Source organism: Triturus cristatus, chromosome 11 (genome assembly GCF_964204655.1).
Source record: "Triturus cristatus chromosome 11, aTriCri1.1, whole genome shotgun sequence".
Classification (NCBI taxonomy): Eukaryota; Metazoa; Chordata; class Amphibia; order Caudata; family Salamandridae; genus Triturus; species Triturus cristatus.
Window position 1 is genome coordinate 1084191462 of NC_140594.1, and position 14179 is coordinate 1084205640.

Genomic DNA, 14179 nt, shown 5'->3' on the forward strand with positions numbered 1-14179 from the left:
AAGGGCTGCAGCTTTGTAGACTAAAAGAATTGCCGAATATAGAACTAACCCCCATTCACTACAGTTTATTGCACATGCTGCTGTGATTACAAAAGTATACAGGCTACCCACTAATGAAACAGGAATGGCCGCTGATAGAGGATGTGATATCCCTGTGACTAACAGACTCCTCTGAATGTGGAGTTAAACATCTTGGAGCTATTACGAAGAAAAAACAATATAGGAAGGACACCAAGTTCTGCATTTTCTGCATCTGCAGGATATGCAGAAGCTGCAGTGAGACTGGCAGATAGGAAGCGGCCTCCAGGGGTACCCAGGCTATAGTTCAGACAGCCTAAAGAAATCGTCAGTGGATAGAAAACACGTTTGCACAGTGAAGAAGGCTTAGCTTCCTGGCAGGGTGGGAGGATGAAATAACCCAAGGTACTGCTTCTGGAATTGGTACAAGTGTTAGTAAAAAATGATGAGGGGGCCATTCTTTTCTAGGTTTGGGATGTATAAAGTGTGTGTAACCTACACAAATCGGCAGGGTTAACAACGTTTACTCTGGCAGGATGCACATGCTTTGTGAGCAACATCCCTGCATTCCCCGATAACATTCCAATGAACTGCAAGAGGCAAAGTAGTGCTAGAGAGTGTGTTACCTTTCCCAAGGGGGGAATCATTCAAATAAAATGTTATGGAATGTATATGTAAATAATGGATTCTTGTGGTAGGCAGCTTGGGGACGGAGGGGGGTTGCAGTCTGTTGTTTTGCTTAAATAACACTAAGCGAACCATTTCTATTTCTTCATAAGAAATTGAAAAAGTTAATCAAAATGAAAAACAAAAATACCTTTAATTTTTTTTCCAGCTATCCTGGTACCTTAGAGCAGATTGTATTTTTAATTGGGCAATCATTGGCCTTAAATTCTGGCAGCATGAGCCTTTGCAACCCAAGTTGTAGCACCTCCTTTAGCACACCAGCACTTGTCATGTACACTTGAGGCTTCCTGGGGCACTGATCTTTGGAAATTTCACAGTTCAATATTGTTCAAAGAAAGAGAGGTAGGTGATTTCTTTAGTTAAAGCAAAATTTCTGCGCCAAGCTTCACGCTCCCCCAATTCCAAACCGTACATTTTTATAACAATACTTTGTTCGTACTAATCTAATAGTTAGACAGAAACTGGAATTTTTACAGTTCTATTGAGTGACCTGTCTGTCACGGTCTAATGCTCACCTTCCATTGTAACGTTAGAGAGCTTTTCGTCCTGTGTGAGAGTTTAGGTGGAAAGGGACAGTCTGGGGCACAGCTGTGAGTGGTGAAGCTGACTGGCTCTGAACAGGATCCCTTTACCGAGTTACACATTGCGTATACCCTGCGAAGCAACACAAAAGGAGAAGTGTTATGACATTGATGATCAAGAAACAAGGCCTTTTCTGTTGGCGTGCATGCAGTTTTTCACCCACACAGATTTACGAATACCATCACACCGGTGTTATCACTGTCTGCCCTGCTGCAGGCATTCCACAGAGCCAGAGGTTCCCCAGCAGCCCACCCTACAACAGTCTATTCTTTGTTGAGAACCACTTCATCTGTGCTACTCCCTGAGGGAGTTGTATACTATTCGCAGGAAAACTAATTTCACCACAACATTCAAGATGACACCTTGTGGAAGTTAAAATTAGGTGTGTGCAAAGTATTATTTCTAAACTATCACAAAGTAAAAAAGGGAAAAGTTTGCAACAGCATGAAGTTTAAGAAGTTTTTCACTTTGACACTTCTCCTCATAATACCTGTGCAAAGCCTAAACTTGTATATAAATATTGTGCATACATTTTCCATCCTGGATGGGTTTGATTATACTCAATATGATATTGCTGTAAAAATGATCTTAATAACCAGAAACAAACATCATCACATCCAAAAAAGGACAAAAACTTAGGGCTAAAAATAAACTGCACACCTCTTGTTGGAATCAGCAGGATCTCCACATAAATTTAATTTGTAATTGTTAACAGGAGCCTGTACCAATTATTGAAAAACTTTGCAATTGCAGCTATCTTCATGAAAACTAGAGACATCATATCTATGAAACAAGTGTATTTACTCAATTCTCAAGAGGATTTCAACAAGTTAAATTTGTAGGACTGTATGACGCTAATTTCATTATGTGCCTTGATCTGGAATACAGATCTATGTAGTAAGACATTTTGTGATGATTCAATTGTGGTGTGCATCATGCCTATAAGAAGGAATCAAGTTCCATATTTTCTATTTTTCATGATGAATCTAAGGGCCACATACAATGATATTTGTGCACCTCAAGCCCCTTGGAGCTACATAGCAATGCTTCACGACTTAAGTAACCACATCGTCTCCATGTCTTCCTTCTCTCTGCCAGGCTGTCAAAGAACCCTTACAGCCAAAACAAATCGAATTTTTGGATGTATGAATAAGATATATAGAAAGTGGGCTCCACGTCACTAATTGCCTTAAGTGAGAGAATTCAAAATGGCTTCTCTCCACACTTAAAGATGGCGCTGCGAAAATGGAAGACCTTAATAAGATAAACTTTTCTCAGTGGCACAAACATAACAATATGTGCGTGATATTAATACAACTACTGCTAAACATTGAACATAGATCATGGACTAAAGCAGTCGTGTTTTGAAGCACGCACTGGTTCGGGGAGGAAAACACACAAGGGCATTTTGCACAGAGATAAATTAACTACAAGAAGAATTTAAAGTATAGCTCTGCTGTGCCAGTACCCTTTAGGATGAAGTGGTGATACCTCACAAGGGTTTTACTGGACTTATCTCGGACACAGATATCGGAGCACGTCCTACTATTAATATTTTTGAGCCCAGATCACTTTTGCTTACATTTAGGTCAAGAGATGGGATTCAAAGTTGTGCAATAGTTGGGGAACTCTTTTGTTACTAGGAAACCTTACAGACCCTTCTATAAGGAATGGTAATGTACCATTACAGTTTTTTGTCCAATACCTGTGTTTTTCACATGATAATATACACATTGTTTTCCTGAAAATAAATAAACCTTGCTAAACAGGTGAAAAGATAATTGATGTATGGATTACAATTTTGCTGGATTTTATTTTATTTAACAAACAATCAATTTCAGGCCTATGTTTTTTGTTCTATGTGATTAAATGATGTACTTTATGTGCATTTTATGGTATGCGGCCAGCATGTATATGATTGAGAGACTGAAAGTTGACCTTCCACGTGTTCCAGAGCATTATCTACCACTAGTTGCTACCACTATGAAGGGAAGAGGAAGGTACATCTCTTGAAATTCTACTCCTTTCCTAGGAGTATCTTGTGAAAATTATAAATGTATGCTTTTGTGAACTTCTTCAATCTAAAACATCAATTCAAATGGAAAGTACCATCACCGATCCCGTCACTGAAATTATGGACAAATGCTGCACATACACAGTTTCCGGGGAAGACCCAGTTTCAGATAAAATAGCACTTTTTTACCAATAGCTTCTGTGTGCAAAGAATAAATCTTGAAATTAAGGTAAATCCTCAGTCTTTGAAATTTCTAATATATAATTATGTGTAAAAATCAGACTAGGGGTACCAAGCATTTAAAAGTACAAATAGTGTAAGTCTGGGCCGTAACACATACTTTGACACTGCAGACTGGGGAAAAATTATTATTATATTACGCGATTGATGCCATTCCATTGCCGCAACTCACCTGATATGATAGTCTGTTGCCGGCCTTAGGTCCTTTAGATTACATTCTAACTCCTCCCCACTGCAAAGAGAAAACACAGATCAGATTTGGGAAAATAATTCCACGATGATTAAAAACATGGATGTGTTTCGCTTAAAGCAGACTGCAAGTATTGATCATCGTCTACAGCTCCTTTCGAACAATGGGCATTGTCTAACCAGCCTACCAAGGAAGCGCATCAGGTAAAGTTGTTTTTAAGCATTGAGCACTATCTAACTCGCTCGAAAATAATGGTCATTAGTTAAAGCGGACTTCAAAAAATCACCATTGCCTAACCTGCTGCCAGATAAAGGCCATTACCAGAGCTGCAATCACACAATGGGCACAGTCTGCCCTGCATTGTAATAAAATAATCCTTATTTGTAAAGCGCAAACATATCACCCTTTAAGGTTTCATAGCGCTGGGGGCCTGCGGGAAGATTCAGTGAGCTATTGTCCAGAGTCATATAAAGCTGAGCTGAGTTGCTCTCCTGTGTGCAGCCCTGCCTAATAAATTAGAAGCTTTGGGTTGGTTTAATTAATACATGTTCTAAAAGTGAGAGGATCTATTCGCGATGAAAACATGGGTATTTTCAGAACTAATAAGCTAATATTTAGAGAAAATTGTTGAATTTCCAAAACATATATAAAGGTGATATTTGAGTGATACATCATGTGGCATTGGGGAGACTCATTACTAATGTTATCACTGTGGTGCCAGGGGCATTGCACCTTTGACTTATCTATTACCATGATGAAGTATTTCACATTGACAATGCTTTTTTAATTTTACATTACAGGTGGCAACTCTGCTTTATGCAGAAAGGTGATCATTGCCAGTAATCTTCCAAATTATGGACACTAACATAACCTAGTCTGATGTGGTCACTATTATAATACTAATAACAATAGTAACTTGGGATGATTTTGATTGAACAAGAGCAGATCTTATTATAGAATAGATGCTCTAACCAGACTCTGGCCTCACCAAAAGCTGCCTTCAAACAATGGATACCCCCATAGGGTTGCTTTTATCTTAGCGCTAGGACACTGGAGTAGTCCTGCGCTCTACAATGTTATAATGCATTTATTGTTATGTGCACGCGCTGTACTCAGCGTGTGACAGCTGATGCCCACGAGCTCTCCTGCGTGAGAGCATCCTTGTTCTTCCCCTCCTCCTACTGGCTTCCCCAACATTCCACCTTCCCTTGTGTTGTCCTGCCCAACTCCCAACGGTAACCACTGACATTTCTTTCCTGATTGGTACACCGCACTCCGTGTGGGGCTGTTATGAATAAAACTTATGAACCCTTTATACGAGTTTGCATCCTTTTAGCAAGTGGCGACGAGGATGGGATGGGGTGATCGAGCTGATCTTGGCATCATCCTCAACCCCAATAGTGCTGACCCTGTTTTATCAATTGATGAGTCGTACAAACACAGTGTCCACAAAGATTACCCGGAAGTGTTCTCTGGCAAAGTGGGTCTCCTAAACAGTTTTCAACACAAAATTGAATTAAAAGACTCGGCTATCCCATGCATTCACAAAGTAAGACATCTTCCCGTTTCTGTCAGAAACGACGTCCAACTAGAACTGAACAGACTGGTCCATGATGGAATAATTGAAAAAGTTGAATCTGCTGAGTGGGTTTTTCCCCTGGTTGTCGTCAAACGTCTCAATGGGAAAATCAGACTTTGCATAGACCTCAGGGACCTCAACAAAAATATAATCGTTGATCAATACCCCCTGCCTCGCATCTGTGAAATGTTCAATGCCACTAACGATATGGTTGTATTTTCCATTATAGACCTAAAATCCGCGTATCATCAGATACCCCTACATACGGATAGAAAAAAGTACACCACATTTATTACGCCTTTCGGCTGTTACGGCTTCACCAGAGTACCGTTTGGTCTGGTCTCGGCTGCAGCGCTTTTCCAAAGAGTCATGACATCAATCTTTGAGGGCGTTGACGGTGTGAGGTTTTTCCAAGACGACATCCTGGTCATGGGCAGCAGCCAATTGGAACATGACTCACGCCTTAGGCAGGTATTGAACAAATTGAAAACGCATGGGCTAACAGTAGAGTTAAACAAATGTAAACTTTCCCAAAACAAAGTGATATACCTAGGTCACACGATTAGCCACGAAGGTATCAAACTCAAACAAGGCCTAGTTGACGCCATCCTCAATGCTCCCTTTCCATCCAGCAAAAAAGATGTGAGAGCCTTCCTCGGGTTAACTGAGTACTACTCGAAATTCATAAGAAATGTTTCAGAAAAAACGTACAGTTTAAGACAATTACTAAAAAATAGAACCAAATTCGAGTGGTCCCCGGAATGCCAGAACACCTTCGACACCATCAAAAAGGAAATCAGCAATGCACCTTTTCTCAAAGGGTTTGACCCCAAGGCTGAAATCTTCTTGACCACTGATGCCAGCAACAAAGGACTGGGTGCTGTGCTGGCACAGAAAGACACCGAGAACAATGAATGGGTTGTGGCCTTTGCATCCAGATCGCTCACCCCTGCTGAGGAAAAGTACTCAGTGATTGAACGCGGGATGCTGGCCTGTTCTTGGGCGTTCAACTACTTCAGAGCATACATTTGGGGATACAATGTACACCTTCGCACGGACCACAAACCGTTAATCAGGATCCTTTCTGCCTCCGGATTGCAGAATGCTTCCCCACGGCTAAGTAAAATGTTGATTAAATTGTTGGATTACAACTACACAGCCGAATACTGGCCTGGAGTCAAGAACAAAGTGGCTGATTTCCTAAGCAGACTACCTCTACCGCACAATGAAAATCCAGACAACCAAGATGAAGCTGAAAAAGTAGCACTACTGTTCAATACGGACCATGAAGGAATCTCGGCGGAAGAGTGGGAACGACACATGTCTCGAGATTCCACACTACAAGATTTATGCAAATATATCAACTCCTCCTGGCCTGAGAAACGTCACCTTAACGATAATGCTAAAGCATATTGGGAAATAAGAGATGAACTCAGTTTGGAAAATGGGGTGTTGTACAGGATTGGCAAAGCCATAGCCCCCACCACGCTCAGAAACAAAATTCTTAACTTGTGCCACATAGGTCACCTTGGCATCTCAAAAACTAAGCAAAAAGTCAGAACCAGTTATTGGTGGCCTGGTATTGACAAACAGACTGAAGTCCTTATAAGAAACTGTGTGGAATGCAGCGATTCTGACAAGACCCTCAAGACATCCAGAGTTCCTCTCTCTTCTATCATACCCCCCACGATGGCATGGGAAAGAATAGGATTAGACATTGCTGGACCCATTGAAGGACATGATGGAGAGATCAAGTATATTCTGGTAGCCATGGACCACTTCTCCAAGTGGCCCGAAATAGAAATAGCCTCCGGAATTGACAGCTCTACACTCATTTCAATTCTGGACAGGCTATTCTTGAGCGAAGGGTTACCCAAGTACGTGCTCACCGACAATGGTCCCCAATTCTCCTCTGAGGCATTCAAGTCTTTCCTTGAAAGGAATTGCATCACCCACCACACCACCTCACTCTACCACCCTGAAGGTAATGGCCTAGTTGAACGCTTTAATCGAGTTTTGAAAGGACACATACAATTGTCGAGGAATGCCAACCTCAACTGGGAGGAGGAAGTGTTCAAACTTATTTGGGCCTTCAGGATTTCCCCATGTGCCAGCACCTGTACAACACCTTTTGTCCTCATGAGAAGCAGACAACCCCTGAGCAAAGACTTGGGTTGGATGCCAGCTTCCAAACAGTTGGAATGGTCACCAGACACCATTAGGAACAACATAGTAAAGGCGCAAAAATGTTATAAAGATTGGTATGTCTCCAAACATGGGGTAAAGGAACACTCTTTTAGAATCGGCGATCTAGTGAAATTTCGCCTTGAGAGGAAAGTCAGAAAAGGAGAAAGCCGATTCACCGCCCCCCTCCAGATCAGCAAACTTTACAACAACGCAGAAAGACTCAGTGATGGCAAGGTCTGGCACATGAACAGGTTAGCCAGATATCATCTTGAAGCCAAACAACCGAAACAATTTCAGCACAATAGAACCAGCAAAGACTTGTGGGTCGATTATGAGGAAACGGGAAAAGACCACGGTTCCATGCCTGGTAATGGGTTTGCACATGATCACACACCCGACACTGACTCCACTGATTGTCACACATCAGACCAGTTCATTGATGTCAGTCCTCGCACACCGATGCCTAATCGGTGTTGCGAGGGTGATTCACATTCTGACTCTGAAGTCGCATCTGACAGTCAATGCCTCAGTGGAAGGTTTGGTAGAACCAGTAACGATTCCCACTCCGACACAGAATGTGTATTTGACCCTCACAGAGTCAAGGGTAGGTTTGGTAGAACCATCAACAAACCTAAACGTTATGACGATTTTGTTTACGATTAACTGTGCACAGTTTTACATTCAGAATGTATTTGGTGTTGTAATGTTTTTGTTTTAAACATTCAAGAGAGGAAGATGTGTTATAATGCATTTATTGTTATGTGCACGTGCTGTACTCAGCGCGTGACAGCTGATGCCCACGAGCTCTCCTGCGCGAGAGCATCCTTGTTCTTCCCCTCCTCCTATTGGCTTCCCCAACATTCCACCGTCCCTTGTGTTGTCCTGCCCAACTCCCAACGGTAACAACCGACATTTCTTTCCTGATTGGTACACCGCACTCCGTGTGGGTCTGTTATGAATAAAACTTATGAACCCTTTATACAAGTCTGCATCCTTTTAACATACAAATGCATTCATTCATTCATTCATATAATTGGCATCGTCTAACATGCTTCCAAATAACTGGTATCGCTTAAGGTTGCTCCAAATGACGGGCATTGCCTACAGCTGCTTTGAAACAACGGGCATTGATTAACCTTCCTGCCAAAGATGGTCATACGCTAAAGCTGCCCTCAAACAACTGGAACCGATTAAAACGGTCTTTAACCAATAAGCACTGTCCAACTTGCCTTCAAATAAAGGCCATCATGTAAAGCTGCCTTCAAACAATGGTCACTGCGCAATGCGGCTTCCAGATATTGGCCATTGCCTAAAACGGCTTCCCGATAATGAACATTACCTAGAAGTCTGAAAATGCCGACTATTTTATAACATTAACTTCAAGTGATAGGCGTTTCCGAAAGCTGGTTTCAAATAATGGGTGCAGCCCAACACCACAAGGAGAGTAACCAAAATCACCTTCAAATAATAGTGATTGCTTAAAGTTGCTGTAAAATAACTACCATGTCTAAATTGAAGCCAATCTTTAGAGGCATATCGGACGAGAAAATAAGCCCTAAATGGACATCTAAAGTCATACAATGATACAGTCATTATTACAGATCGCAGAACAGAATTTCAGGATTACCAGTCAATGATAATATATGTTTTTTTTATGTACAATGTTGATAAACGTTATTGGTAATGGTGGGGCAAATTCCTGCTCTCAAATTACCATTTCGGGCCTAAATACGAGCTCGGATGATAGGTTACTCCAACGCAACCGTGACGGATATCCCGAAGCCGTATTACGAGTTCCATTATATTCCATTGTATATAATTGAGCTCATAATATGACTGACCGATATCCATCACATCTGTGATGGAGTAACCCGCCCACCAAACTCATAATCAGGCCCTAAGTGTTCAGGGCAAGATCCTAGAAGGACCAAATCATTCGGTGCATGACAATTCTCCTGTGCCCAAAGTCATGCCTCCTAGACTTTGCACATTCTGGCACCAGGGGGCTGCAGAGTGCAGTTGCTCACTAGTGAAAGTTTTACTGCTTGAGCTTGTGGCCCTGAATGGCAGTGTGAACATTTTCCCATTCATTCAATGGGGCAATCAAGCGCCTTTTTTTCACACTTTCTTATTCTTTAGAAGAAAAAAAAAAGAACTTGATCTCAGATTCCTTAACCACCAAAGCAAAGTACGATGGTGTATGTCAAAGGAAGGATTGGAGATGATCCTGATCCGCTGAGCTACACTCACCACCGGTACTGAGCTATCCCAGGAAGGACTGTGAGGTGTTGAAGGATAGCAATAACTTTCTATAATTTATTAATCCAGTAAAAGAGGACCGGCACCACAAACGTTCTCGACAACCACCACCCACTCTAATCTCGTCCATGTCTCGCTCGAGCCACCACATTCCATGCTCGAGCAAGAACGCGAGAAACCACAGGTTGGCAGAGAAGGATGATGTTGGAAGGAAGGGCACTGGAGGCTTCCCCCGTATACACAGTGTGTTTGAAGGGCTTCCAGAGGAGACCACCAGACCTTACTTCAGAGTTTAAAATGGTGAATGCACTGCAGCTGCCTGAATTTCACCTGGGCCATATTGAAAGAAAGCCTGGGGCACAGGGGCAACAATGAAACTAGACATGCACAGCAAGAGAAGCGATGTCCTCCCCTTTCTTCCAGTGGCTCTCTACCATGTCGAAGGTGGGCTGTCACCTACTAGGACAGATCTCCGACCCTTACTGTAAAAAGAGCTACTTCTGTCCAATGAAAGTCATCCCGAGCTACAAATATTATTTGTGTTGTAATTGTGACTACATCAGACAAGATGAAATTAGTGACTGGCCACCATATGCGAGATTATCAGCAGTAGTTACCTCTCTTCATCAGGCAGTCTTTCCAGCAGTAATGAGAAAAAAAAAGGTTTGTTAATTTGGAATGCCTCTATACAGGTAATACATAACCATAACTGCAATGACCTTGGAAATAATATTAGTAATAAGTCTCCCCAATGCCGCATGACTTATATCAACTTTAAATACATTTTGGAACTCCAGCCATTTTTCTCCAAACATCAGTTTATGAGTTCTGAAAACACACATTTTTGTCTAGAATACACACTTTTTAATTTTCATATACATACATTATTCAACCAAGTAAATGCTTATAATTTAGTAAGCTGGGGTGACCGACAAGGGAGCTTCTACAGGCAGCTGTAGAGCTACGACTAGCTCACAAGCTACTTGTTGGAGGAGACTGTATTAGGATAATACGGACAGTGTAGAATAGACAGCAGCTCTGACAGGGTTGAGAAGGCTTGCTCCCCTCACACTGGGAAACAGCTTCAACGCTTGGTGACCAGGATCACCCAATATCTTGAGGTGAGAGCTACCTGGTATAGATGGGGACCACACAGAGGACTTACCCGTTCCACCTATACTTTATGAAGAGGTGTGGAGGAGAAGAAACAAAGGTGATATGTGGTGGAAACCCAGACATGGCCAAAGGAAAGCATAAATAACAACCTGCAACAAAGCACTTCTTAACACCTCGAGTAATCACCTGCCCGAACATGGCGAGGACCTCAACAGGAGTGTCAAGCCTTGGATGATAAAGGGTAGAGATTCGTCATAGGGCTCCTCACAGGTTCTTCATAAGTAAACGCAGAATACTAAGAACAGTCTGGTTGTAATTGGAACCAGCATAATATTCCTTGATTTTAAAGCCTTTGCCTTGATTATAAAGTGCCCAAACCTGAAGGCACATATAAACAGTCAAGGGAAATCTCGCACAAAACCATCATCGAGCCAGGAGCACCACAAAAAGTTTCAGAGATGTGCGGTGGATTCCAATGCCCAGCTGGAGAGTAAAGTGGTCCCAACAATAGAGGCCTTGGAATGTAATTGGTGGAGGGAAGGTCAGTTCTGAGAGTTGCCATAGTCTTATGTGGCATAGTGGCTTCAAGAAAGCTTCACCAACATGGATGTCATATGCGTACTTGAAATCCTTCTTTCATTAGATTTATTTTTCAGGCTAGAACTTAACCCATATACAATAACGCATTAAAGCATGCATATGTTCACCTGTAAATTATCTTGTACTTTGCATCTCTTCCTTTGTCAGATAAAGCAATTTCATAGCTGCAAGTGCAAGGGAGGCCACTGTTGTGTCTTTCCGCAATACCAGTCGGAGGTGACCAAGTGAGTAAGGCTGTTCTTGCCTGAACATTTGAAACCTAAATTGAAAACAAATACCAGAATTCATTAGGTGATAATGTTGTCTTACATTGCATATTGTTCCAGAATTTTAATATTCGAGAATACACTGAATAGTTATAAGCGATTTAAAATGTGATCAGATTCTTGAGAGTTCCTTATTTGCTGCATTGCTAGACATTTGCTACAAACTGCAAAGTAATTCCACAAGCAAATATTGCACCAACAATGGGAAACCTACCGACTGGTCTACTTCATCGTATTTCCAGCTTCAAACCAGTAGGAATAAACGAATCTTCCACGAAGACTCAGCGGCACTGATAGTGTATAAATGTACATGTTCATGGATTAGAAGTGAACAGCTAATGTGGTGTTATACACTCTCAGAGGTGGAAGAAAGTACAGAGAGGGTCAAAAATGGCTTCCAGGGAAAGTGGCGTGGGTCTGCTGGAAGAAACAGGAGTCTGCCTTCTCAATCATGCCAAAGGGAAGAAGCCTGCTGCAATTTGTGGACCAAGGATAGATTGAAATGTGTGCTGACTAGACATCATATTGGTCTTATCTGTGACTCTTGTCTGCCAGATCCTGGCCAACCTAGGCCTAGTTAACCTGGCCTATTCCTGGTTCCTATTAACTTTCTGGTCATGGCCCACATCCTTCTGTCCTTCCTGGCCTTGGTACTCAGGAGCTCATCAGTTTGACCCTTCTGATCCCAGACTTGGTCCTGTTTGTTCTCATTACTTGTGTTGTTTATGTGCTCGGTCCTAACCCTCCTGGTATCCCAGGTCTTGGTTCTCCTCATCTTGATCCTCCTCTGCATCTAAGTGCTATTCTCAGTCATCCTGAAACTGTTCCTGGTCTTCGTAGGTCTGCTATGGTTCCTCTTCTCTTACTTCTCATATGCTTCTTACTCTTAATCCAGGTACCAGTCCCCCTGGTGCTGGCTCTCCATAATCCCTGTTCTCCCGTTCCTCCTGACCCAGGTCCACGTGACACTCATACACCAGGCCATTTTGTTCTGGTCACCTTGATCATGTTCCTCCTGCTCTTGGTCCTTCAGCCCTGGTCCTTTCCACCTAGTCCTTTTGGTGGTCGTGGTTTTTGTCACTAGATTCTCCTATCCTTGTTCACATGTGTCCTCTTTATTGTGATTCTCTTGGTCCTAGTCCTTCTGATCCCCTGGTCACTCTGGATCTCCTCCTGCTGGCCTTCATCCTCCTCCCGCTCTATGTCCTCCCATGCCCATAAGCCAGTCTTGTACCTTCCCAAAGCCCACCGCTGAGAGGGATAATGTGTCTGCTTCCCAGCAGTGCTTAACATGAAGATCAAAGATTCATGATTTATGTAAAATAGCTCAGGGAGTGATGTTAATACTCCAGAGATAATTGTTAAATCTACAGCACGCAAATTGCAATCCTGATCAAATAGCTCAATGAGTTTTGTAACCACTTCAAACATTTAAGCTTGCAAGTTTTAACTCCATCTTTCATTATTCTTTATCTATCAGGTTCCATTTGGAAGTAATATACACTTATTATTAAGTACCCTAAAATTCAGTTTTTATCGTATACTCTAGAAATAGCACTTACGCACAGAGGAGACATTCTCACAGAGCCTGCATTGATCTGCATATCTTATACATTCTTAGATTGAAAGATTCTAAAAAGAACTTTGAAATTTCCATTTTTATTTAGGGAGCATGTTAAGTATCAAGCAGAGTGTACCTTAGTTCCCTAAATGGGCAAAGTGCTAAAGCTTCAGCTATGTTCAGTACAAGCTACAACTGCTCCCAGTCTGGAAACTACTCATACGGAGCAGTTGAATGTCCATTATGTGAGGTATGTGCATTCCCCTGCAGGGTGCTGCTCCAGACAGTGCCACAAAAAGTGAATGTGTGCTTACACAACTACCGCATCGGAGCACTGCCCGGGGCACTGATGAAGCGATTCCCCAGAATTAGCCAGGATTTAAGTTTAGGCTCAAGAATTATTGCCGGATCCAGTTTCTTGGTGGAGCCCAACCACTACAGGAGTATACAGATTGATGTTTCTATTACTGAAGACACACAGGTAGAGGTTGCACAGAGACATGTAGCAAAATATTGCTAAATTCAAATATATAGGTCAAATACAAGGTATCACTACTTTTGGAGATATGTTGACAGATGTTGGTATTAAGGAAGAGATACAACTAGATGTTCCAACTATGGAATATATACATCTAACTATTCCTACTATTGAAGTTATAGAGCTACGTCATGCCCCTGTCAAATACATAAAGCTACGTACGGCTGATGAGGGCTGAAAGCCCTAAACCGGTCCTAGGATGCTTGATTCCAGTCCAGGAAGGACCTGGCCTGGCAGTTCGGGCTGGACTGTTCCCATGAGGCACAGGGTTAAGACTGATTTGCATATGGCTGGGTCCAAACTGGAATGGCATGATGAGCAAAACAACGATGGATTTAGGTC

General features: G+C 42.2%; 1 protein-coding gene across 7 annotated transcripts in view; it reads right to left on the reverse strand.

Moving 5' to 3' along the window:
• Nucleotides 1-14179, reverse strand: part of FNDC3B (fibronectin type III domain containing 3B) — a 561687-nt gene that overhangs the window by 126449 nt on the left and 421059 nt on the right. For all 7 annotated transcript variants that reach the window (XM_085635440.1, XM_085635435.1, XM_085635438.1 and 4 more), the window contains 3 exons: nt 11580-11731; nt 3714-3773; nt 1221-1359 (listed from right to left, as the gene is read on the reverse strand). In XM_085635440.1, the coding sequence (XP_085491566.1) occupies nt 1221-1359; nt 3714-3773; nt 11580-11731 (351 nt within the window). The remainder of the gene's footprint in view (nt 1-1220; nt 1360-3713; nt 3774-11579; nt 11732-14179) is intronic.